Below are 25,944 nucleotides of genomic sequence, written 5' to 3' on the forward strand. Positions count from 1 at the left end.
AACCCTTACCCACCTGCTTCCAGAAGCTCTAGGCAGGTACCCAATGGCAGTGGTCTGAGGCCCAGGGGTCCCGGGGCCATGTCTCAGCCTGGGCAACATGCTCCTGCCCACACAGCCACGAGATACTGACAGTTTGCACATGCAAAACACAGCGACAACGAACCCTAGTCTTCGGGTCACCTCAGCCACTTGCCGCTGCCACTTCCTGCTCTGCCCTTGGGCTGGAGCATCCTTCTAACCATGACCATGCCGCTGCTGAGGCTTCAGTCCCCAGAGGCGTCCCTTCCTGTAGGCCTCCCAGTGAGCGTCCCAGGCCCCTTGAACCTGAACAAAAACAGGCTCATCCCAGCTCCAGCTCCTTTGACGGGAAGGTGGGGTGTCCCTGAGCACAGGCTTCCAGTCCCACACCGCTCCCAAATACCGCCAAATACAGTCCCAGAAAGGGCCTCCGAGTTCCCGCTGTGAGCCCCCTCCCTGCAAGAAGTCACGAGGGGCTCTCGGCGGAAGTGGGGGGGCAGAGGCAGCCGGAGAACAATGGGGCCGGGGCAAGGGGGAGTCAGTGGGGTTCCCTGGCTGCTTTGCCATCGCCATAAACCTCATTACCTCGTGTCCCCTAGGCCGCCTCTCTCCTTACCCTAGGCAGCCGCCGGCTTCACTGCTGATTCCCACATGGCGTGAAAAGCTCTTAAACCCCCTGCTGTATTTTTAATGGGGGCAGTGACTAATTTAGCCCTACGCCACCAACCGTCAAATCAAATCTTCCGCTGGTACTTACTGAGGGCTCACCTGGGCTCCGTGGGGTTCGGGACGAATCTGGGCTGGCGGGGGCCCAGAGACAGTGGTCTGGGGAGCCCGGCACAGGCGGGTCCTGCCCACGGCCTCGGCACCAGTCGCGCAGCAGGCCCGGCTGCAGAAGCAGGGCAGCCTGGCCCCAGCCTCAGCCCCACTGGGGAACACGGATGCACACCTTGAAGTTGTCCCCTGAGACGGCCCAGTCTCCAAGGGGCTAAGAACTGGAGCTCGCTGCCTTGGGCTTCCAGGGGCAAGAGCCCTGAATTGTAAGGGGGACAGCTGCATTGTGTCCGGCCCAGGTGGGAGTCTGCTGTGACTTGTAGGTGTCAAATGCCTTTTTGAAAACAAAATGCCCTGCCCATGTGGGAACATCAGGGGAGGTGGCAGGGAGGGGAACTCTTCCGGGCCAGCAGAAGCCCCTGGTTATGGGAATCAGAAAACACTGGGCATAACTGCTCCAAATTCCACGCCCGTGACTTAGGATTACATTATAATTAGGTGCAATCTGTCTGCCTGTTTCATTTCCGCTCTGAAGAGGGTAATAACCAATTTTCTTGCCCCTCGTGAAAAGTTAACAAGGAAGGGCTTCCCCGTGCAGGGTCTGAGGCCCTGGCCTCTGATTGGCCAACCAGCCGAGTGCCAGCGTGAGGGCAGTGTGGGAGCCCAGGCTGCTGGGTGGGCCCTGGGGGTGCCAGCAGGGCCAGGAGGGGGTGAGGCAAGCAAAGTGTGGAAGGTGCCAAGTGTCAGGAGACACCCATCCGCAGGGCGTGCAAATGCAGGTGGGCCCCGAGAGCGGGAACCCAGCCTCAGTGGGGTCCTGGACACGCCTCGACCTCCTACGTGACTCTGATCTGCACCCCAGCCTCGGCCCCAGCCCCCTGCCTGAGCCACAGCTAAGCCTGCCTGGAGGCCTGGCCACAGAGGGGTAGTCATGGGACCACCGACACCCAGGATCTGGGGAGGCCGTCCCAAGGGAGAGAAACAAGGAACAAAGTGGATGAGCGTGTAAGCCACCAACCTGCTATGTGACTTTGGAAAAGCCGCCCACTTACCCTGGGGCCTCAGTGTCCCCACCCATAAAAGAGGAAACTGGAGTATCTCATCTTAAAGGGTGCTTTTCATCCCTCTGGCCCAGTGACTAGCTCCTCAGACTGAGCGAGCACTAGCTGGTACTCTTCTTTCCCCAGGGAGGCTGGGTCTGCTTTGTGCAGGTCCACCGGGGGCACGTGAGACCCCACGGGAATTCCGAGGACACGCCCCATGGGTGACAGCAGCTCCCCGCCCTCTCACGGCTCCAGGCTGGGCAGGAGAGAACCAGGCAGTGATGCCCATCTTGCACGGATCCCTTTACTGAACCGCACTGGTTACGGAGGCCAGATTAAGTGACATTTAAAAGCAGACCACCCAGTTGCACTGAAACCGATTATAGTCATTACATAGTTTTAATCACTGTCCGGTGAACTGGCAAATCCAATCAAAGCATTAGTCTTTAATTAAAAAATGAAAAGGAAATATTCAGACAATAGCCAAGCAATCACGTCACGATGCACAACTACCTAGAACTGCAATTAAAAAGTAGTTAACCGAAAGGGGGCAGGGGGAGAAAAACAAGAAAAAAAGAAAGAAAAAGAAGCAAATAAAAAAAAAAAAAATCACACTAATCCTTTTCTTTTTTTTTTAAAACTATCAATATAATACATGAAGTAACAAAGGACAATAGCCTCAGAAAGCGGGTCTCTCTAACTCTAGAAATGTAGTCTGCGGCAGAAACTCTAAAAGCACACTAGCTGGAGCAGGGCAATAAAAAATACTGAGCATGGAATACTTTTAATCTCTGCCATTAATATTCATTTCCAGCTGCTTATAATAGCAGCGCCTCATGGCCAAATCATTAGAGTTTTACATCTGGGTTGCAAATGACACTTTGATTGGATGTAATGTTCAAATGGCCCTCCGCACGGCGTCCCCGGCAAGCCTTCTGCGGAGAGGTGTCCTGTCGAGCGGTCCCTCACTGCGCGTGCTGGCTCATGGTGTGATTCTGCAAAGGCGAAGAGAGGAGACGCGGTGAGGGCAGAAGGATGGAGCGCCCGCCCGGCCCCTCCCGCGCCGTGCGTTTGCGCCCGGGGCAGCAGAGCGGCCCCCCAATTATCCCAAAAACAAAATGCAACCAGGAAAGCGTGCCCCGGGGACGCAGCTGCCAAGACGCCACGTGGTCGGTGTGGGGCCTGGGCATCAGTCCTGTTGCTGCCAGCCTGGACTCCCCAGAAATTGTCTTTTTTTTTAGACTGTTTGCGTCTTACCGTGGGGACGGCTCTATGGAGGGAGACGGGAAACGCCGGGGAGGCGGTGGGAATTACGAACGTCTCTGTTCGCCTCTCCAGCTCCCTTCTGCTCTAACAATGAGAAGTTGTATCTGATTGCTGGCAGGCTTCCCCCACACCCCCGTCTGGTCCACCCCAGGAGCTGCTCCGAGCCCAGCGGAGGGCGGAGGCCTGAGGGCCAGGTAGCTGTCCCGCCAAGCAGCGCCCCAGCGGCACAGACCTGCCGAAGCAGCAGGGGGCCGTGGTGCCTGTGGCCGGGGCAGGGGACAGTCACCCAGCAGGGCGGGCGCTGAGGATGGGCGTCTGCCCACTCGGCCGTGGGACAGCTAGCTCTCTGGTTAGAACACTGTGCAGTTTAGCCAGATTCACCTGCGAATCCAGGGCCCAGGGGACCCCCCGGCCAAGCACTTCCCTGTCACCAAAGCTGTGCCCACAGCAGGCCAGCTGTGCAGCCTGTTTCCACAGGAGCCAGTGGCCTGGGGCCGCGCGTGGGACTTGGCCCCTAAGAACCGGCACTTTATTTCCAGTGGTGCACGTTCCAGATGCAGACCTGCCTCATCAAAGCCTCAGGTGGGGGTCAACCCCAGCAGCTGGAGAAAAGCCACATCTACCTGGGGCTGCCCGTCACAGCAGGGAGCAGCTTCCCAGACCTGGATGCCCCCAGGGCTCAGTGTCTCCTCTGGGGCTGGGTGACCCCCGCCTGCAGCTCTGCCGATGACCACCAGGGGTCACACGTGGTCCCCTGTCTCCCTCCAGGGCTTCAGGCCAGGGCTGTGAGGGCCCTGGGGGCCGGGGGACACCCCCAGCCCCAGGCCCAGGGCCGGTGTGGCAGCAGCTTCCCCCGCAGGCACTGCTGCTGCCTCCTGGTGCTGTCAGCACCCCCAGTCAGGTCACAGGTGGCTGCTGGCCTCCCTCCCTGGGCTCCGGGGCGCCCACACATGCTGCGTGCCGTCCCAGGTACCTTTTCTCAGTCCTCACAGCAGCAGAACACAGTGAGATGAGAAAAATGAGGCTCAGTTTCTGGCCCAAGGTCACCCATCTAGGAAGTGGGGGGGGGGGCAGCTGGAATCCAAGAGAGCGAGGGGCGTGGGCAAGAAGGCAGGCTTCCTGGCACCCCACACCCACGGCACCCCAATCCACGGACTGTCCGCACCAGACATAAGCACCGCCTCCGCCAGCGTGGCCTGGCACCTCGGCGGGGTGTCGCGGACCCGGAGGCACCAGGCGGGTTGTCTGAGCCCACAGATGGGCTGCAGTGGTTTCCATGGGAACGCCCCCCCTCCAGCCCAGGCACCTCTCCTTGCACTTGAGCAGGAACAGCCAGGCAGTCCCGCAGGGAGCCAGCCCATCCTCCTAGCTCCAAGCCTTTGCGGAGGCTGTTCCCACCTTCTCTCTCCTCCCTCTCAGCCAAGCCATGCTTGGGGGCATCGGGTCAGAAGGCCATGTCCCATCCCTGCAGCACTGCTGGCCCACCTCCCACACATCCCCGTGTCCCCTGACTGCAAGACTGACCTGCTCTGCAGAGCTGCGGGCCAGGGGCTCACTGCCTTTCTCGGCCCCACCGCACCCAGCCCAATGCTGGGCACCCTCAGCCCGGCCCAGCTGGCCCACTGCCCGTCAGCGAGGTGCCGCGTGGCCTGTGCCAGCCTGTGTGGTCCGGCCTTTCTTTATTTGTGGGGGAACAGGGGCAGGAGAGGAGGCATGTTAGGCAGATAAATGTGGATGACTTCCTGTTCCCAAAGCTTGGTCCCTAGGGCCTGGCACCACGGGACCGCAGCAGCGGTGGGGTGACCCTGGCAGAGGTCACACAGAGGACTGTGAGTTGACTATGAATGGTGGCGGCCCCGAATGTGGCCTTCGTTGCAAAGGCAGCAGGAAGCCAGAGGATATTTGATTGCCACACAGTCCAAGAGGCCCACCCACCACCAGCATGGGGAGAGAGGATGTCTGGGCATCTCCGAATAACAAAGCAGCCTCCTGCCAGGAGGCCCAGTGCAGGGCCACTGTGACAGTCATGACCTGCTGCGGTGCACCCTGGGGCTGATGGCACAGAAGCCAGCGCCGGCGGCCACCGGTGAGGACAATGCCAGGGGTCAGGTGAAAACAACAGTGAGCTTCCCTCCTGAGGAGCAGCAGCAGGCACTTCTACGGTCAGACTCAAGAAAGAACTTCCTCCAAGAGGGTTCTGAGACAGAAGGTGAAGCTCTGGGAGAACAAAGGCCCAGGATGTCACAGCAGATGGAAATGTCGGCACCAGAGGCCCCGAGGGGACCAGCCCCAGGATTCAGTCAGTGCTGCGTTATCACGCACCTGCTGGATACTCCGCTCTGGGCGCGGCGGGGGGCAGGGGGGGCTCCAGCTGGGCCCATCCCCCTCGAGGGGCCTGAGACAGACACCCAGACGTCTGTGTGGGAGGAACGGCGCAGATGGCGGCTCAGCAAGGGACATCGGTCAGGGCCACCCAGGCAGTGTGTGTGTGGTGGGGGTGCTCCGCTGGCAGAGGGCACCTTCTCTGGAAGGGCGGCAGATGTCCCCAGGACTCAGCAGTCACCCAGCACACCTGTGCGCCGAGCAGCCAGCACCAATGGGCCCCGTTCGATAACCCTGAGGGAGCCATGGTGTCCTCTGTGGCGTGGAGCCGCGCTCGGCGGGACCGAGAGCCTCCCCTGCCCTCCTTACTCAGTGCCCTCCGCCCGGCAAGGCCCGCACGAGGGTGGTTTGGCTTAATGTCTATTTCGCTATTTATGCCTGTGCTATATTTAGCCCCTTTGGGGAAGGAAGGAAATCGTTTTTAAAGATGCTGCCGGCCCCGCAGGTGAACACTTACTGCAAAGGCCGGGGGTGGGAAGGAGGGTGGAGCCGGGCACCACTGGAAGGTGCCTGGAGGGGGGGCCTGGCACCCACGTGGGCCGCTCTGCCTGCCAGGGAGATGCAGGTGTGGGCCGGGAAGCAGGTGAGGGAAATGAAACGGGGGGCCAGGAGCGGGGGGGGTGGCGCTGGTTTGCGGCTGGCAGCGCAGAGCGTGTGCACGCGGCTCTCAGGGACGGAGGCTTCAGCTGGGGCCTGTCGCCGGCGCCTCTGCCTGGTGTCCTCGGCCACCTGCCCCCAGGACACCAGTTAGTGATGGGCAGAGGGGCTGGCATGTCGTTGTCCATGTCAGGGCTTGGGCCCTAGTGGGGGTCCTCTCTCTGCAAGTGCTCAGCAAAGAGCTCAGGCCCCGGCTCCCTTTGTCACGCCCTCAGCTTCCCTTACACAGTGGGCCATTCACTCCTCACTCATTCATTCATTGATAAACCTGCCGGGCTTCCAGCAGCAAAATGACTCCCGTCCCGAGCCCGAGCCCGGGTATGTCCTGGGCACAGAGGGGGCGTGTCAGAAGGCTGTTGGTGGACGTTTTTCTCAAAGCACCCACACACACCGGCACGGGCCAGCAAGGGGTTCAGGAGGAGCCCCACTCTGGTTCTACAGGCCCCAGGAGGCGTCCCGGGCTCAGCCCGCTCCCTGCCCCAGGCACGCACGGGCGCACACCGGCGCGCGAACCCCCCATCCGGCCCCGCAGCAGGGATTTCTCTCATGTTTTGGCTGTTTTCTGCCTCTTGGTCTGGAACCAGCTTGATCTCCCTTTGACACCCATTCCCTGCAGGGTCACGGAGCGGGGAATGGGGTGCTTCAGGGCACAGGCAGCCCCGTGGCCTGGCAAAGCTGTCCGTGGAGCAGCGAGAGTGTTCTCCGCTCACCCGGGGTGCACAGGCGCGGGCTGGAGAGGACTTCCCTGCGCTGCAGCTGGCTGGCTCTGAGGTGTCGCTGTCACCTGTCCCTCCAGTAAGGTCCCAGCCCCTCCCTGCCCACAGCAAGTGCCCCGTCCACGCTGCCCTGCCGGGGTGACCTCAGGGCACATGGGCTGAGCCCCGAGTTCGAATCTTAGCCCTACCACTCGCCAGCCACGTGGCCTTGAGCAAGTCCCCTGACGTCCGGGGCAGGCGTGGGGGCAGGGTGCTAAGGTCAGAGCCCTCTTCCTCAGACGCCCTGGTGATCAGAGAGAAGGTCCAGGCCTGGATTGGAGTCCGTACCCGCGGATCTCCATGGACGGCATCCGGGGCAGTCTCCCGACCAGCCAGGCTGCTCTGCAAAGGGGCCTCACGGGGGCCTGAGGGACAGAGGAGCTGTCTCCCAGCTCCTGCTCAGGGCTGCTGAGGTCTCTGCACTGCGCCTGTCCCCGTTCCCAGGGCAGCAGGCGTCTCAGAAGTGCCTCCCCATGGCCCACAGCCCCCTGGCTACCACCTCAGTGCCCACAATGCACTGCTTTGCTCCCCCCCACCCCGGGACAGAGTGGGGTGTCCGGCGAGGAGCGGGGCGCTGGGGGAGGGAGGTGTACACTCATCCGTCTGTTCACTCCCTCCCTCCCTCAGTCCGGACCCACTGGGCCTCAGCCCCCTCCCGGGAGGAGCTCTCAGTTCATGAAGGGGGGTGGGGACCCTTACTCTCAAAAAGCACAGGAGAAGGTCCGAAGCCTCAGCCCGCAGGTCCCTGTGGCAGACCAAGGATGCAGGGACACAGCCCCCACACCCAGATCACCCCACCCACCCTGCTCACGCCACCAGCAGAGCCCACCCAGCTTCACCTGTACCCCACGTCCCCTCCCTGTGGTTCTGGGTTGGGACAAGAGACTGTGGTTCCCACAGCCCACCACCAGGCTGCGCCCCGGAGGCTGGCTTTACAAGGAGCCATCTCCGGAGCAGGGGCCAAGTCCAAGAGCCTGTCGGAGCTGCGGGAAGACTCAGCTTCCAGGCGAAGGGGGAGATCCTTCCGGCCAGCGCTGCACTCCGCCCAGCCTGGTGGGGCTCTTATTTGTTCACTAACAAGTATGGACCCTGGCCCCATGTGGGGGGCAGAAGATGGAGTCAGGCCTATACAAGCTCACAGCTGACAGAGGGGGTAGAGGGCCAGGGCGAGAGGGCTTTGGACTGGAAGATGCCCAGGGAAGACCAGGTCTCCCAGCTGCCCTTTGAGGCCACTTTGCTCTGGGTGTGTGTGTGTGTGTGTGTGTACGCAGGTGCACACGGAGACGCTGCCCATGGAGAAGGAACCATCCCGACGAGGGCACCGACATGCTGATGACATCCAGGACGGTCACAGCTAACATCTGTCCGTGCTCCCTGCGCGCCACGCCCCGTTCTTCACCCTTTGCATCATTAACTCATGAAAGCCTCACGACAAGCCGGGCAGTCCCGCACTATCATCATCCCTATTTCACAGACGGGAAAGCTGAGGTCCCGAGCGCCGATGCACTGCAGCGGGCCCCGGCGGCTCGAGCCGAGCCCGGGCGCAATCACAGCACTGCTCTGCCTGGGAAACGTGAAAAGTGCAGCATATGTTGGGGGAGCGATGAATAATTCAGCTTGGCAGGAGCACAGGGTCTGTGCCACAGAGACAGCGGGAGAGGAAGGTGGGGGCCGTATTGATGAGGCTCCCCGGTGCGAGACGAGGCAGCCTGCCCTTAAATCTGGGCCATGGGGAGCCATTGAAGGTATCTGAGCTGCAGTTACACAAGAGGCTGGGGAGAGGGAGAAGCGCACACCTTCAGCCAATGGGACGTGTCAGCGGGGCCTTCATGCTCTGCATCTCCCTCTGCTCCCTTCCTGGGTCACCTCCAACCCTCCCCAGCACACATGCACACGTGCACACACGTGCACACACGCACATGTGTAGCCTACCTCTTCCTTCGGGGAGGGCGCGGCGCAGGCAGCTCCGTTTCCCTCTCTGCTGTGTATCACCTGGGCCCTCTGCTACGAACACTTATTTTTAGAAGAATTTGACAATCGTCCAAGGGTCTAAGACGAACAGATGGCCTGTCTTAAAGGCTCGTATGTTCGCTAGTTTGCACTTCTGACAAACGGTAAGCGCACTCAAGAGCACACCATAAACAGCACCGAGTGAATACTTGGAATGCTATTTAGCTAATGCATGTCATTAAAATTAGGGGTGAGTGATGGCAAAGGTTCCCTCCCCGGGAGCCCGGCCCTGACATGTATGCACCCCGCTTTCTCCGTGGCCCCCACCCAGCCAGCCAGCATTACCCCATTCACACCAATGGCAAGAAAAGGGGTGCCATGTGCCAGTGACACCCCACCTTGGCATCAGGGTCCTGGGTGCAGCTGGTGACCCACTGGCCTGGGACAAAGGCCTGGGGCTTCCTTGGGGGCCAAGGCCGCTCCTCCGTGGGGGGGGACGTGTGTGAAGCTTGCCCGGCCCTGTCTCCCAGACAGAAGACAGGCTGTCGTCTGCCACTCCAGAGCAGCAGGAAGTGAGCCTCGCACCCGCTCAGCCGGGGACGTCTGTCTCTCTGTCTCTCATGTGAGCAAATCCATCCAGAACTCCTGGCCTACAGGGAGGTCCCCACTTCCTGGGAGCCGTGGTGTTGGCCTGGAGGGAGGGGTGTCTGCTGCTTTGTGCAGGACCACAAGTGGGCCCTAGCAGTCACCTGGAGACGTGTGAGGGGCCGCGTGACCCAGACCGCCTTTGCTGGAGGGTTCCCCAAAGAGGCTGGCCGTGGGATTCTCTTCTCGCTGCCCTGAGCCCAGGCGGGAGGCGGGTGCCCTTCCCCAAGCCCGCTCTCACCAGCGCCCTGCGGCACCCAGAACACAAAACCAGAGAAGGTGGCCTGGCCAACAACTAATTCCATGACCGAGAAAACATCCTCCCGCGAGTGAAAATGAGGGAGAAAATAATGATGTTAAAAAAGAAAAATCCCAACCAACTCCCAGAGGGTCTGGTTCTGTCCTTCTGAGCTTTGGAAACGAAAGCCCCCCGAGGATAGATTATTAGGGGGACCTGAGGGCTTCTAGTAGGAACACGGCCTGGAAACAGACTCCGTTCAGAGGCGCCCAGCAAAACGAGGGAACGGAGAGCAGCTGTCCCGAGGGGCAGGGGACCGAGGACCGCCCGTCGTCACACGGGGCCCGGTCGGTCTGTCTGTGGGCGGGTCGGCGGTGCTGCGAGGTGACGCGGTGACCTGTGGCTGCCATCACAAGCACCGGGAGATGACGGCTTTCCCAGGCTGCTTTCGGATTTGCCCCTCGCAGCAGCAGGGGCCACGCTGGACCCTGAGTCCTGAGTTAATCCGAGTGTTGCCGTTTCTCAAAGGGAAGCAGAAGTCCCCAGTGGCTGGGCCTCTTGGGGCCAGGGGACCTGGCCGCCTTGGGCCTAAGGACCAAGAATCGAGGGTTCTGGCTAAGGAGTGCCAGGTGACCGTGAGTTCCCTCCTGTGACCGTGGCACCTCCTGGGTGGGGACACTGCCCTGGCCTGCCTACGCCCTGGGTCACTGGGAAGTCCCTTCTGACCACATCAGCCAAGTGTCTGCTTGGGACCAGGGTCCTGGGGGACACCTCATCTCAAATACAAACTTAGACACGGTCCCCTACCCTGCAAGAGCCTGAGTCAGACCCCTGAAAGGAGTCCAAGCACCCACGCCACCACAGAGCCTGAGGGGGACCCACGAAGAGTTCTTTAAAGAGAGAAGTCCATTAAAAATGACGCTGGGTGGACGGGCTCCCAAGACCAAGAGCAGGGTCTCTCCTCCCACCTCAAAATACACCTGCTGTTCTAGTGGGGGTCAAAGAATGTGCACCGAGCCCTGGGGAAGACTGGAGCGGTTCTCACGGGGGCGGCAGACTTGCAGCAACCGTGGGTGGGCTAACACACGGGTGTCGGGAGACCCCGCTGCGCTGGGCGGGTTCCTCTGCCGTGTGCAGCCGGCCTGGGCGGAGGCCTCCAGACCAGGGGCAGGTGCTGTCGGGTCCACCCTGCAGGTGAGTGCAGCCAGGCCAGGTGCAAATGCTACCCCACGATCCCAGGACCACACATGTTCACACACGGATACCCCATGGTCCCAGCCCCCACGTGCCAGTGGGCTGGGTTCCCGCTGGGGCTCCGCTTCCTGGCAATGGGAAGCCAAGAGGCAAGGCCTAAGTCCTCTCCTCAAGAGGCAGGGAAGGGAGAGACCTCTGCTAATCCCCTTCGTGCCAACCACACCCAGGAGACGCCCCGACCCCTGTCCATGGTCCTGAAAGTCTACTCAACCTGGAGCCTGCTGGCCCGGAAGCCTCCACCCGCCCCCCCCCAGGTCCCCGCAAAGTTCGGCCATCCCCGCTGCCCCGAGCGCCCCCTGCTGATGCCCGCCCACGTGCTGCAGCCGTGACACCTGCACAGGTGTGCTTCCCCCACCTGCTCTGCCTGCACGGAGCGGGTTGTCTCCCAGCCGAGGCTCTCGGCTCTCGGCTGCTCCTCACATGTCATCGCAGAGCCTGCACGTGCTAAGGACACAGCGAGGACCCTGAAATGACAGCCATCCAGCTCTGGCGGCGAGGGCGGCCAAGCAAACCCTCCACGGACAGGGTCGGAGAGAGGAAAACTGGAGACCCCTCTCCCGCCCCTGCCCTACCCTCCCTGGGGCGACGGCCAGGCAGTGACAAGTGCCACATGGCTCCCCCTCTGTGAGGTCCCTGGAGGGGTCAGATTCACAGGCGGAGAGCAGACTGATGAGCGCCCGGGGCTGGGGAGTTAGTGTTTTGTGGGGACAGACTTCCAATTTTGTAAGCTGAACAGAGTTCCGTGCATGGTGTTGGTTGCCACTGACCTGTGCGCTGACACACGGCCAAGACAGTCCAGTTCGTTATGGGCATTTTTATCTATCTTATATTTACTTACACTAACAGTTTACCTCATATTTATTTTACTTACATACTTTATTATGTGTATGTATCTAATGTGTATTTTATCACAAGCTTTAAAAATAATTGGGCGCGGTCCCACAGGGTGAGCAGATGGGAGGGCAGGGTGGGAGGGATGGGTCCTGAGCAGCTGCCCTCCCGCCTCTGGCTGCAGCCCCCAGGGTCAGGGCGCCCGCTGAGCGTGGGCTGGCACAGCACGAGACCTCCGCCGCCCCTGAGCTGGGTGGGGCTTCCTCCGCGGTGCCTGAGTCCGGGCTGCGGTCAAGGGCACGGCCCCTGGGGCCAGGCCCAGGAAGGAGCTGGGCAGCGTTCACACCCGGCTGGACGGAGGTGTCCCGCCCCGGCGACTGGACAGCGGGGAAGCCCACTTGCAGACACTAAACATTTTGCCATGTTAGAAAAAAAAAAAAGAAATGAAACTGGGAGAACATTTTTCCCTTGACAGTTTCTAAAAACGTTCAGGCCTTTAGAACTTTAAGTATTTATTCACGGATATCTGGGGAGAGCACCCGGCTCCACGCAAAGTCCTCCCGTTTCACCAGCCAAACACCGGGACGACGCGCCAGCAGCTGGGATGGAACACGTGAAATCAGGGCTGCTCTGGAAAATCTAGGTCATGCGGTCACTAATGATACAAACACACATGTTCAGGTCCCTACACTAACCCGGTGCTTTTAGGTTTCACAGATGATGTTTAAGATGTTGATCATACCCTTTTCTGCCATTCTCCAAATTCTCCCTACAAAAAAAACTTTCCTCCATCCTTAAAATTTCTAGGAAATGAACCCCTGTGGATGAAGAGCTGTCTGGCAGACAATCTGAGGGTGGTCCCCTCAGAAATCATGGCCCATTTACCCCCCAAATGGCTTCCAGAGCCCACATGGCCCGGCCCCCGTGCTGAGCGCCCCCGGCTGCAGGGCCTGAAGTTCTTGGAGGGACCCAATTTGCTGTGATGAATTGTGTGCATGCACCAGTGAGCAAAACCGCAGCTGAGACCGATTACATCTAGCCATTGTGATGGTCCTTGTGAAAACGCTGGGTGTGCACCCTTGCCCGTCCGGAGAGGAAGTCCAGTCTGGCACACAGCGAAGGGCAACGTGGCAGGTGCCCACCTACGGGGCCAACGATGACCGGGGCCCAGCCTGCAGTGCCCTGGCTGCCCCTCTCGCTGTACGCCAACCTCCACACAACCTGGGCACAGCGTCAAGGCCCACGTGCCTGCCCACCACGACTAAGCGGGTCTGCCCTACGCCTTCCCCCCACCAGCAGGCAGAACTCGTCAGCATCCATGAGGCAAAACAGGGACCCTCTGTATCTCCAGTCTGTCCCATCACATTCAAATCACCAGAAATGTGTGTGTGTGTGTGTGTGTGTGTGTGCGTGTGTGTGTATAGGTACCTATGGAGTTTCAGGGGAGGGGAGGGACGGGTTGCAGGAAAGCATGGAGTCGGAAGTATGTGAGGAAGTGTCACGAAAGCGGTGCAGTCCCTGAGTTACTTAGCACTGAACACTAACGGCTGTGCAGCTGGATGGACGGAGAGATGATGGTGGATGGAAGGACGGAAGTGGATGGGTGGACGAATGGGTGGGTGCACGGATGTGTAGAGGAGTGGGTGGTGGCCAGAGCGTGCCTCTTGGGGAAGGAGGAGAGCATACGTAAGCATGTGAGTGGGAGGCAGGATGGGCTGGAGAAAAGACGATGGGCTTTGGAGTTCAAACCCTGCCTTAGCTACATCATGCGTGGTGACCCCGGGCAGGTCACCTCACCCCTCTAAGCATCAGTCACTCACTGGAGAAGTGGGGGGACTAGTACCTCTCTCACAGCCCTGTGACGGGTTCCCATTAGGTAATGCATGTAAACGTTTTCGCAGTGCGCATGACGGGACACAGCTGTTTAATGGTCCTAATTAACACTAACCACAAGGCTTCGCCATCCCTGTCAGCTCAGAGGCACGGATGATGCCGCATTTCTGATGCGGCAGCTGCAGAGGGAAGACTGGGGGTGCTGAGGTGGTGCCACAGGTCAGAGATGCAGCTGTCGGGCTTCAGCGGGGCTATCGGTCACTGAGCCAAAGATTGGGGTGCCCCGCTTCCCTCCCCTAAACCCAAGCGGGTAGAATACCTGCCCCACTTCCTCCCGGGGCCCCACTCCTCCCTGCCCGCCGCCTGCTGTAGCCCCTGGTGCCGAGCCTCAGATTTCTGCAGAACGGAGCGAGGGAGGAGCGTGTCTAGCCGTTTAACTTCTGGCTCAACAACTTCCGGCCGGTGAGGCCCCAAGGAGGTAATACCTGCAAACTGCGGGGTGCTGCCCGGGGGCCTCCGACTCAGAGCCCAGGTAAGGAGCCAGGCGCGGCAGACAGGCATGGCTCGGGCCCAACAGGGGGCACATCCTGTGTCTACAAGGGGCAGCCGGCTGTGGCCATGTCAGCGGCTGCCAGGTCTGACCTACGGAAACGTCCAGAACCCCAGTCCTTTGGCGTGGCAGCAAACGGGACAGAATCTGGGCTGGCGGCCAGGGCCCAGCACGGACCAGCTCCATGGCCTCGCGGAGCCAGGGAACCGCTCTGGGCCTCAGTTTCCCTACCTAGTAACACAAACGTTGTGAGGACTGGGTGTTTTCATGTGCAGAAGTGCTAAGGACAATGTCTGGTAATTAATAAGCACTCTACACACGTCAGGCACTATAATTGCAGGAAATCTCCGTTTCTGCAAGGTAGACAACCACTTGGCGTTTCCAGAGCCCCCGGGCTGGGGGCCGTGAGGGTCCAATATCACTGTGATAATGCCTGGTCGCCGCGCGCTCCCTCGTCCTCCTGGGAACGAACCCAAGCTGCCCTGATGCGCTTGGCACCTCACTTTCTCCTGTCCTCCATGCTGCTTCCCGGCGACGCCAGAGTGTGTCTGTCCTGTGATCTCAAAGAGCATAGAAGGCTGGTAACTGATGTACCACAAACAAAAACGTACGCCCACGAAGCTGTAACACACGAGTAGGGACACCAGTTTAAGAGCCGTTGTAAGGAGAAAACTGCGCATCTTAAGAATGTGTCGGTGAAACACGGTGAGGGCCAGCGGATGACCGAGCCCCTACCGTGCGCCCAGACTGGGCTGCCGCTCCTCACTCCTTATAGTTGCATCTCCCACACGGCCCTGTTTTGCTGATGAAGAAACTGAGGCTGGTAAGAGGTAGGGCTTGGATGTGAGCCCACGTGGCCCTGTCCTGAGGCTACCTCCTCCCCTCTCGCTGTCCCCTGGGGGCCGCCACCGCCTTCTGGTGCCACTGAACAGAGACACCGAACTGGACCCATCATCTGCCCTCGCCCCCGGCCAGCACTGTGGCCCTGGACTAACCCCAGCCAGTCCATGTTTGGCTCTGTCTAAAGTCCAGGAGCAGGGCAAGAGGCCACATTCATTACTGACACGGCAAAATGAGTCCCTGTCCCTGCTGCCCCGCCTCCCACGGCCCCGCCCCTGCCCCTCCTGTGAGCGTGGCGCGGCTGCTGACGGGCACTCCTGAAATGCCAACTTGCATTTCTCATCATTAATTTCTTTCTAAATGTCATTAGTAATTGCTCCTGCTCGACCAAAGAGTGCACTCCAGGCTTCCGCTGAGAGCACCCAGGTCTCGCCTCGCGGCGGGTGGGGGCCGAACACCCCCGCCACGCCAGGCCCGGCATCCTGCCAGGAGGCAGCCGGCCGCTCCCAGAAGGTCGGGGAGAGAGAGCGCTGTGCCGAGAGACAAAGCAGGCCGTGCTTTTAACACGGACTGGGCTCAGCGACAGAGAAGCCGGCCACGGTCTCGGGCCAGGGGCTCCGGGCTCCGGCTCTGGAGCCGGGCTGCCTAGGTTGGAACCCCAGCTCTGCTGCTGCCGCGCTGCACCCCAGTCTCCCCTTCTTGCAGACGGGGAGAAAAAGCAGGACCGGCCTTGCTGGGAGGTCCCAAGGACAGAACAGGATAATCAGGGCAGAGGGCTCCCATGGTGCCTGCAGCATGTGGCTCTCATTGTCCCCACCAGTGTAGGCTCCGCCCTGCCACGTGCTAGCTGTGTGACATGGTATTGAGTCTCCCATCTGTGAATGTGGGACAGCAATGCCACATGAATTCTACTCCGAACCCCGCCCCTGGCGAGGCCTCCTGGGGCCAGGTGTCCCTACCAGAACTCTCCAGGCGAGGACGGAGCATCTCAGAGAGCAGGCCACACACCCACATCCCTGTGACAGCAAGAAGCAGCTGAGACCCGCCCTCTGGCCGGCCCCCAAGGCCGCGCGTCTTCCCTGCACTTGGACTAGAGCATCAGCCTCTCTTCTGAGCCGGGGCTGTGGGCAGGGCTTTGCACAGAGCCAAGCGCGGGGAGCCTGGGCCCCAACGGCACCTACCGTTGTCGGTATGGACCCTGTTTCTAAGAAACTGAAGGCATGTGGCCCTGGCTGGGGCGGCGCCGGCGAGGGGCCGGGCTCACGGCGCACACAATGGCTCTGGCTCGAGGCTCCTGGCAGCTCCCCCGCACCCATCTGCCGTGATGGCACGGTGCCCCTCTAACGGCGGCTGGCCCCCCGCCGTAGGGCATGAATGACAGGCTCCGATGGGCAGACGGGCAGCCCGAGGCTGATTCCAAGTGCCATCTCTGCCCGGAGCCGGGCCTCGGGGGCAGCTCCCCTCCAAGTCCCCACCTGGGCCTCTACACACTCCACTGCGCCGGCAGGCAGAGCTCTGGGGGTCATCCAGGCGCCTCAACACAGCCGGGCCCAGCCCCCCACCCCCCACCATGCCTGTCCCCACTGCGCTCCTCTCGGCAGTGACCACGGCAGCTGTCCAGCGCAGGGCGGCCACGTGCCCTAGGAGCTGTGAGGCCTCTCGAGCGTCCTCTGGAACTCCTGCCCGCCCAGGGTGAGGCCTGCCCTTGGTCTGCCCATCTCGTCCGCCCACTGCCTCCGCCGCAGGGCTAAGGACACAGAGCCTGGAGCCTGGATACCTGCGCCCACAGCCTGGCACCTGCAGCACCTGGTGACACGGCGAGGGGCCACGGCCCCAGGCCCCCTGGGACGTCACACGGGGCTTGTGAAGGGCGGCGATGCTAGCGCACTGTTGCTACATTACAGGGTACTGTACCCCAGCATCCCTCAAACACACAATCAACAGTCTTTCTGGTCGTCCTCACCCCTTACTGCTGCCCTGCCCACAACACGCGAGGGACTTGGGCCTCGGTGCGTCCCCGGCACCCGCGCACGTCGGGCACGGAGCAGGTGCTCAGAAATCACCGGTGGCTACGCTGAGCACATCCACGCACGACGGACTGAAGGAGCGCGTCAATGGAGAGGCGCACCGGATGCTCACGGCGCGCAGGCCACGGTCACGAGGACCATGATGACGGTGGCGACGCTCACCAAGCCTTGACTCGCGCCGGACCCGGAGCTGGAGGCTTTTCAGGCACCACGGCCTCCAGGCCTGCAGCATCCACAAGGAAGGGTCTGACCTTGCCCCCCGCCCCCGCCCCCGCCTGCTGAGGCCCAGGGAGGGTCAGACTTGCTCGCAGCCACAAGCTGCTCAGCAGCGGGGCTGGGACTCGGAGCCGGGCTGTGTGTCCACAGCGCGGGCTCAGCAGGGCCACGCCGCACTGCCACGTTTAACAGGATCTGAGCCGTGCTGGGCTTTGGCTCCCTGCCCTCGTGGGCAAGGCGGGACCCACAAAGGGCCTGCTCTGAAATGCGCCGCCACTGCCCACGGGAAAGCTCCTAGTCTAAGTGTTTCTTGCACATGTAGCCACACCGTCTTCACAACAGCCCGAGGCAGGAGGTCTTAGCCCATTTCACAGATGAGAAAACCGGGGCCAGAGAGGTGCGGATGTCAGCGGCAGAAAACAATGGGGGCGGGGGCGGTCTGGGGATGACCCCACTGCGGCTGTCACTGACACCGCCCTCACGCCCCCAGGGCCAGGCCCAGCCGGCCCCGGTCCCCCCGCAGTGGTGGGTGACACCGACGGGCTGTCTTCAAAGCAGGAAGGAGGAAGACGCTGCTGCTGCTCACAGAAAGCTCAGCCAAAGAGTCAAATGCTAAGTATGTGCCTAGAGCACTTCTAACTTTTAATTATTCTTAGTTATAATTATCCGGCTGGATCTGACGGCAGCAGCACGAGGAGGCCGGGAAACCGGCGCCGCGATTACCCGTCTTACAGGACCAGGAGTGTTTAAGGGGCCCTGGCATCTGCAGTGACAGAGCTCCTGCCTTTTCTCCCCTCCTTGCTTGTGGCCTCTTTTTTCTGTTCTCCTCCTTTGTAGGAATTGAAAGAAACATGGTAAGACATAAGGGAATGGACGGATGGATGGATGGATGGACCGGTGGGTGGGTGGGTGGGTGGGTGAGTGGGTAGGTGGATGGGTGGATGGATGAATAGATAGGTATGTGGGTGGATGATGAATGGATAGGTGGATGGATTGGGGTGCATGGATAAATGGGGTGGATGATGGACAGATGGGTGGATGATGGATGGATGGCAGGGGGAATCTTCACTCAATAAAAACCCAGGTGAGAGTGGGAACTCAGGAGTAGACGTAGTTATTAAAATCTGTATTGGCCAAGGGATCAGGGGTTAAATCTAGGGCTGAAGAAGCCGGAGGAAGAAGGATCAGTGAGGGATTCCCCGAGACGGAGCCAGAGCTGGGCCCCGAAGCCTGAGAAGGGAAGGGCGTTCAAGCAGAGGGGTTGGCAGAGGCAGACGCATCCTGGAAACGCCTGCCTCTGAGCGGCGAGCCCGGAAGGAGGAAGCAAAAAGGCAGGGCCGTCTGCCTCGCTCACACCCCTCCAGCCGCGCCGCCCTTTCCTCTGTTCCTCGGACGCCCCAAATCTGCCCATGCCTCTGAGCCTCTGCACTGGCTCTCCCCTTTCCTGGAAGAACCCTGAGCCCCGCCCTCCCACTGGCTCTTTCTCAACCTTCAGGATTCAGTTGCACACCAGGCCCAACTTTTCATTCCCAGTGTGCCCTCACCCTTGCCCCGACACACACGCACACGCACACACACACGCACACACACACACACACACGCACACACACTCTCCATCACTGCAGTTTTTTATTGTCTTCAAAATCCCATAACGTGAAATGACCCAGTTCCTGCACTTCCTGACTCAGCCGAGGTGTTTCCCACAGAACGTCAGCTCCGTGAGCGCAGGCCTGCCGTCTACCCAGGTCAGCGCCCGTAACAGGCACTCAGGAAAGGCTTCTTACATGAACAGGCATAGAGGGAAGGGGTGGAACCCAGTGCTCTCAGAGGCTGGGAAGACGGCACCCCAGTGGAGCGCAGAGCCCACCCCGGCTCACAGGCACCCTCCCTGGCTGGGCACCAGCATCCACCCACCAGGCGGGGCCCAGCCGGCCGCATCGGAAGGGCTCTGGACCGCTTGTTAGAATAACCAGCTCTGCTTTTAATCAATGGCGATCATTGAGCGGCAAGCGGCATGACTGGGCACACGCGAGCAGACAGCGTGAGCTAATCCTTTAAATACATCCACTCAAGGCTGACTGGCCACTTTGCCACCACGGGCCACTCCGGAAGCGTTCCCTGCAGCTCTTCCGTTTGTCACCGAGGGCGCCCAGAGTCCTGGGCATGGGCATGCGGCAGCCCACCAGCGCCCCGCCTGGCCCCATCCCTGAGGGTTGTAAAATGCCGCAAGTAAGCACCAGAGGCCAGAAGAGCCCCAGCCTCCCTGTGACAGCGCTCGGCAGGCCCAAAGGGTCTGTAAGGTGTGGGGTGAGGGGGCTGGGCACCAGCACCAGGAACTTGAGGTCTTAGGAGGCCCTGCCCCCACTGGACTGAAGCCCCCTCCCGAGGCCTGGCCCCGAGCTGAGCTCACGCCCTCACGCTCCAGCCCAGGACCCTCCACGCCCAGGCCTGGCCCCGCCGAACGGGCCCCGGGCCCAGGCGCTCCCACCTGGGCCCACCCGCTGGAGGCTCCTCCACGTCCCCGGCCGCTGCTGCGCGTGCTACCTGCCTGGCCCAACTACTAAAATAGCTCCTGGGTCCCCTGACATGAAGGCTTTTTCTAGTTCAGCACCGCAGGCCTCATTTCAATCCACTAGCTCATATAAATGGCAGCTCATGTAAACTTTGGAGGGTTTCTGTTTGCCTTGGTGGCCAAGACAATGGGGCTTTGCACGTGGCTCTGCCGTGTGCCGACGACCCTGGGCCAGCCACTCAGGCTCTGGGAGGGTCGGCTCCCGTGTCTGTAAGCAGAGATCGGAGCTCTGACTTCACAGGCCGTGTGGAGACAAAGGCTGGCGCACACCAAGGATCCATCCGGGGGCGGCGGCCATTCTGCTTCTCGTCCAGCTTCAGAGGCGCCCGGTCCGCCCAGCCGGAGGCCAACCCTGTTCAGCTGGCAGTCTGCACACGGCCTCACGGCTCCCTCGGTGGCGGTAAAGAGAGGGGCGCAGTGAGCCTCTAGGAAGGAGAGGGGGTGCCCTCCCTGCCCAGCGTCTGTGGCCACAGAGGTGTCTGCGGGACTCGGAGACGGCTGGGCTGCACGGGAACAGCCTGCCCCTCCTCTTGGGTCAGCCCGCCCTTGGCGAGGGGCTCAGCGGGGCCCCCCCGCCTTCACCTGCTCAGGCCCGCGGCTGGAGCAGCAAGGCCAGCGGGCCTGACATGGTCAGAGTCCGTGGCTTACAGAGTTCTCTCACACCCCCAAACAAACCCGCACACTGCCCACCTCAGAGCCCGGCACAGTGGAGGAGAACGGGACCCAGAGCGCGGGCCGGGGCCAAGGCACCCAGAAATGGGTAGGAAGGGAGACTCGAAGTCCTGGCCTCTGCAGCGTCCACCCCGCCTCACGCCCCACACAGGACCTCGAATGGCACACGGCCGGAGGGGTGGGGGGGTGCATGCAGGCCCGGCAGGGACCAGGCCCGTCTCCGGCAGCACCACCTAGCCCGACATGTCACCCCGAGGACGAGAACGCGCCCGCCAGCCCCAGCTGCAGCAGGACGACGGTGCAGACCTCCACGCCTGAAAACCCTCTTCCCACAAAGCCAGAAAATTGCCATTCGAGTTACTTAACGAAAGCCGTTATTTGCAGAGATTTGGCGTTGCTACAACACTTCCACATTTAAGTGGTCTGTAATTAAAATCATTAATTGCAGAAAATAGTGACTCATTAAGGCTATAATTTAGTGAGGTTCTCGGCATTTGAGGATCTGCCTTAGAGGTTGATGGGGTGACCCAGGAACCCACTGACTCCCAGGGGTGTGTGGGTGAAGCCAGATCGGGGGGCAGCTGCAGCTCCCAAAGCTCCGTGTGGTGGGCTGGGCCCGTGGTGCGGAGGTGCCAGCAAAGCTAGGGCAAAGGGACTGGGAAACGTGTCTGGGACAGACCCGAGAGCCCCCAAGGACAGCAGGCCCCGCTCCTGGTGTCCGGGACAATGTAGATCCCAGGTTTAAGTAAATCACAGCTTATGCGCACCACTGGGTTTAGAGGGGGCCTGTCGTGTTGGGCTATAAAAAGCTCCAGGTGTCTGGGGACCCGGGGCCTATTTTGGTAGCTGGGCCAGGCAGGTAAGGCAGGTGGGAGGTGGGTGAGGCCACGCACAGCTGGCGCGCAAGCAAGGAGGCTCCCTGGACGACCTGCCAATCAGGCACTGACACTATGACCCCTTTGGTCACATGACATGGGGGGCAGCTAGTGGGCCCCTCCCTGTCCCCAGCACAGAGGCACAAACTCAGTTTTGGGTCAATGGGCCCAGGGAGGGGCCACTGCCTGGCTGGTGGCCATTTGGAAGTGGCAGCCCCACTCTGGGCCTGGGTCTGTCCCATGCTGTGACGAGCCGACGGCTGTGTGAGCGAAAGGAAGACGTACAAACAGGACTCAGAGGGGCTGCCTTCCAGCAAACGGCCGGTGGGGAATGGGACCTTGACCCCAGACAGTGAACCCCCCAGTCCCCCCACTCCATGGGCCGGTCATCTCCCCCGGGTGACGGCTGCCCCTGGCTGTGCAGACAGGATGGCTCAGGCCTGGCTCTGAGGTGGCTGTGGCCCAGGACAGGGGTCACCCAGCAACAGGCCACACAGCTGTGCCCCTTCAGCCCCACAAGAAACCCCACAGCTGCCCCCCCGCAGACCCTCTGACCCGGCTCTGGCTGCGATGATCTCAGCTGCGCTCGGGAGGGTGGGCGGGCTGCTGAGCGCAGGGGCAGCGTGGTGGGTGGGCGGGCAGGGCAGTTTCCTCGTGGGCAGGCGCACCCTGCGGGCCGGTGGGGTGTTGACAAAAGCCAGCTCTCCCCTCCTTCTAGCAGAGGGCGGCATGACCTTCCTCCCCCTTTGAAACAGGGCGCAGCCGCGCGCCCTGCTCTGGCCGAGACAACGTGAGGCATGGAGGTGGACGTCACTTCCCAGCGGCAGCTTAGAGCTGGTGCGCAATGCCCCACCGCCCTTCTCCCTGTCTTGGTGACCAGGTGACAAGATAGGAGATGGACCTCCCTGGGCCCAGGTCACCGAAGGAGTCCCACCCTGGCAAACTGCCTGGATATAAAACAGGAGCAACCCAAATCTCTGTCACTTGAAGAAACCCACCTAGAGGATGCTCGTTACTGCAGCAAAACCTCAGCTGGACCCTGCTGAAAAGAGCTCTCTCAGGCCGTGGGTGCCGTGCGCCCCTTCTCTGTGGGGTGGGGTGTTCCGCTGCGTGAGTGGCGTTCTTCCGGGTGTGTGACACATCACCTTTGAAAACACTCTGAGCATGTGCGTGTAGGTATGTGGGATGCTACGGCCCACGCACAGTGTATGTGTGTGCTGTCTGGGCATGGGTCTGCTCCTGGGTGGGTGAGTAACCTCTCCAGAGTTACCAGAATTCCTTGCAAACACCATTGGGTGACAAGGTGGTTTCACCTGGACACAGACCTTGGTATTCGGACGTCGAGGAGAGTGGCCGAAGGTGCCAAGGGCGGCTTCACCGCAGCCCCTCCATTCACAAGGGCCCTCACAGCTACCGCAGGCCCTGGGTGGGGGTCTGAGAAGCTGGCCAAGGCCATTGTGCTCTGTCTGGGGTCCACATCTCTGGACCCCTGATGGGCGTCCCTTCCTCCGAGTTGGGACCTGACCCGCGGTCTGCTGCCTTTACGTTTCTGGCTTTTCTGGGCACAGATGGGGGCTCTAAGGTCCTGGCCACAGAGAGCCCCAGGACTCAGCTATGCAAGCCACAGGGGCCGCCAGCCCCACACCCAAAGCTCCATCGAATGTCACTGTACAACCTCAGGGGGAAACAGGGTCCCCACGAAGGGAGGTACTTGCCACAGAAACACCACGAACACGAGCCTTTGGATCCCACTCCAGGCTCAGCGGCCTGACTCCAGCCCCCCTGAAAATGCAGGGGCAGCAGAGGCCCCGCACACCAGCCAGACAGGGGGCACCGCAGGCTCCGGACCCACAAGCCAGGTCCCGCCGCCCGGTGCTCTTCCAGCTGGGGCTGTGCTGAGTACAAGACCCCGCCGCCCTGGCTGCACCGAGACCCTCCGTGCCGGCCTCCCCTGCCCCCGGCGAGCGCAGCAGGGGCGTGCGTGGCGGACGCGGGCGCTGACCTGCAGCTCGGTCTGGAAGAAGAACTTCTGCGGGCACTGTGAGCAGTCGTAGATCTTGTCCTCCTGGCCGTGCACTGCGAAGATGTGCTGCTGCAGCTTGCTGGCCTGGACGAAGACTGGGGACAGACACACATGGCGTCAGGGCGGGGCGCCGGGGACACCAGCCCTGACCCCCGGAGGGCTGCCCTGCACCACTCACAGGCCGGGGCCACCAAGCATGGACACAGCTGGCCAGCCAGCGGGCTCCCGGGAGCAGAGGGGACTCGAGCCAGTGAGGCTAAGCTCTGCCACCTACGGGCTAGGCCACCCTAGGCAAGTCACTTAACCTCTCTGGGCTTCATGTCGTCTTCTGAAAAATGGGGACCTATCAGTCCCTGGGTGGCTGGGAAGATCACATGGGTTAACTTGAAAATGTTTCAACGATGGCCTGGCACATCATTAGCGCCATGCATACCACCCTCCGCCAAGTGCCTCCTTGAATCAGCAGGCCTGCAAGGCTGGCCCTGTCACTGTCCCCATTTTACAGAAGAGAAAACCGAGGCGCTGGGAACATGAAGGGACTGGTCCTAGGTCCCACTGCTGGCAGGTGGCAGAGCCAAGAATTGAATAATATGAGCTCAGCGCAGCGTCTGGTACAAGAAGGTGCTCAGGAAACGCGCATCGCATGCTCGTTGCTGAGGGCGCCGTCCGCGTCCTCGGGTCCCCGCACCGGGCCTGGGTCCTGGATCAGCAGGCTCAGCCGCTGGGCCCCCGGGAGCGGTGCCACCCGGCCCACAGAATGGGACGACAACGGACGGGTGGGGACTCCTGAGACCCACGGGAGAAGACCCTGCGGGGGGTGAGTGTGCAGCAAGCTCCGCAGCAGAGCCCCTTCCTCAGGCCTGTCCCCGAGCGGGTCTCAGCCCCGGGGGCAGGAGCCCAGGCCCAGGGCACACCGGGGGCGGCTCCAAAGCAGCTGTGCGTCTGGGAGGGGAGCACTTCAGAGACTCGCCTCCCACTGGGCCCCTCCCCAGGGCAGGCTTCCTGCCGTGGCAGACGGCAGATGCTGGGGGTGGCAGGGGAAGGCCGGGCTCCCCCGCGCCCACCAGCTGCCATCTGGGCAGCAAGAGGGGGCCGGCACGGGCCCTGAGACTGGCCTTGGGCTGGGACAGCCGCCTGCCTGGGCTGGCAGCCAGTCCAGGGCCGAGGGCTTGGCCGGCAGAGCTGCCCGTGACCCCCAGCCCAGAGCACAGAGGGACAAACACGGGCTGGGATGGGCCAGGGCAGCGGGGCGCCAGGAGGGGTGTGAAGGGAGCGCTCAGGGGTTCTGGGCCAAGCCGGAGGCTCGTGGGGACAAGCCTGGGGCCCACGCCACCAAGGTGGAGGGCGAGGCTGGGTCAGCCAGGGGCTCGCAGCAGCTGAGTGTAGGAGTTGGGGGGGGACCAGAGAGGAAGTCACCCCACGTGCCTCCGGGAGAGGCCAGAGGGCAGGGGGCGGACACCCTTTAGGTCTGCAGGAGGCAGGTGGGGCAGTGGGGCTGGGCCTCCCCAGGAGCACACGCCGAGGTCCAGCGACTCAAGGGCAGGGCCCCGGCGCCCTTCCCCTCCCGCCCCGCGCCCCCCGCCGGGCCCCTTACCTGTGAAGCACACGGGGCATTTGAAGGTGCCGCCCATGCCCTCGAAGCTGTGCTCAATGAGGTGGCAGAGCAGCTTGGCCGGCGAGTCGAACATCTGGTTGCACAGCTTACACTCGTGGTTGATGCCTTCCTCTGCAAGGGACCGCGACAGTCAGCGCCCTGCCCGCACGGCCCTGGCTGCAGCCCCCGCAGCCCCGCAGCCCCGCAGACCAAGGCCCATGGCCCCCCCGCAGCCCCGCAGCCCAAGGCCCATGGCCCCCCCGCAGCCCTGCAGACCCAGGCCCACGGCCCCCGCAGACCCAGACCCATGGCCCCCCAACTCCCATAGACCCAGGCCTATGGCTCCCCCACTCCCATAGACCCAGGCCCATGGCTCCCCCCGCAGCCCCGCAGCCATAGGCCCATGGCTCACACACTCCCACAGACCGAGACCCATGGCCCCTGCAGACCCAGGCCCATGGCCCCTGCATCCCCAGAACCAGGGCTGGTGGGGGCCGCGGTGCCGAGACCCGTCGCAGCCCCAGATGGTCCAACCCGCCCCAGGCTTACAGACCCCGGGGGGTCAGCCCCATGTAACTGGCCGTGGACGCGTCCTTGTCTGTGATCTGTCCTGCTGGTCCAGCGACCAGTGTGTCAGGCCACGTCCAGGAGCCTGACCTCATGACTGTGTCCCAGACAGGGGCCCGGGATGGGGTCTGCGCGGAGGAGGGAGTCCAACCAGGACTTTAAAAGAATCCACAAGAACACATGTACTATGTGCCAGGCACTCTGAGCTGGGGATTCTGGGGCAAACAAGACAGACAATATGCTCTCCCCGTTCTAGGAAAACAGATACTAAATAAAGATGATCAACACGTGACAGTGTCAGGAGGTGCTATGAGAACACGGGGAGCGTCCAGGCGAGAGGCAGAGCAGAGGTCCTGATGTGA

General features: G+C 61.7%; 1 protein-coding gene across 2 annotated transcripts in view; it reads right to left on the reverse strand.

Annotated features, from left to right (window-relative positions):
* Nucleotides 1-2,228: 2,228 nt before the first annotated feature.
* The window catches only part of ZNF423 (zinc finger protein 423), a 252,049-nt gene continuing 228,333 nt past the window's right edge, over nucleotides 2,229-25,944 (reverse strand). For both annotated transcript variants that reach the window (XM_090260364.1, XM_090260365.1), the window contains 3 exons: nucleotides 25,016-25,147; nucleotides 23,401-23,516; nucleotides 2,229-2,830 (listed from right to left, as the gene is read on the reverse strand). In XM_090260364.1, the coding sequence (XP_090116490.1) occupies nucleotides 2,801-2,830; nucleotides 23,401-23,516; nucleotides 25,016-25,147 (278 nt within the window). In that variant the 3' untranslated portion in view covers nucleotides 2,229-2,800. The remainder of the gene's footprint in view (nucleotides 2,831-23,400; nucleotides 23,517-25,015; nucleotides 25,148-25,944) is intronic.

Source organism: Furipterus horrens, unplaced genomic scaffold, assembly GCF_987537825.1.
Source record: "Furipterus horrens unplaced genomic scaffold, mFurHor1.1.pri manual_scaffold_13, whole genome shotgun sequence".
Lineage (NCBI taxonomy): Eukaryota > Metazoa > Chordata > Mammalia > Chiroptera > Furipteridae > Furipterus > Furipterus horrens.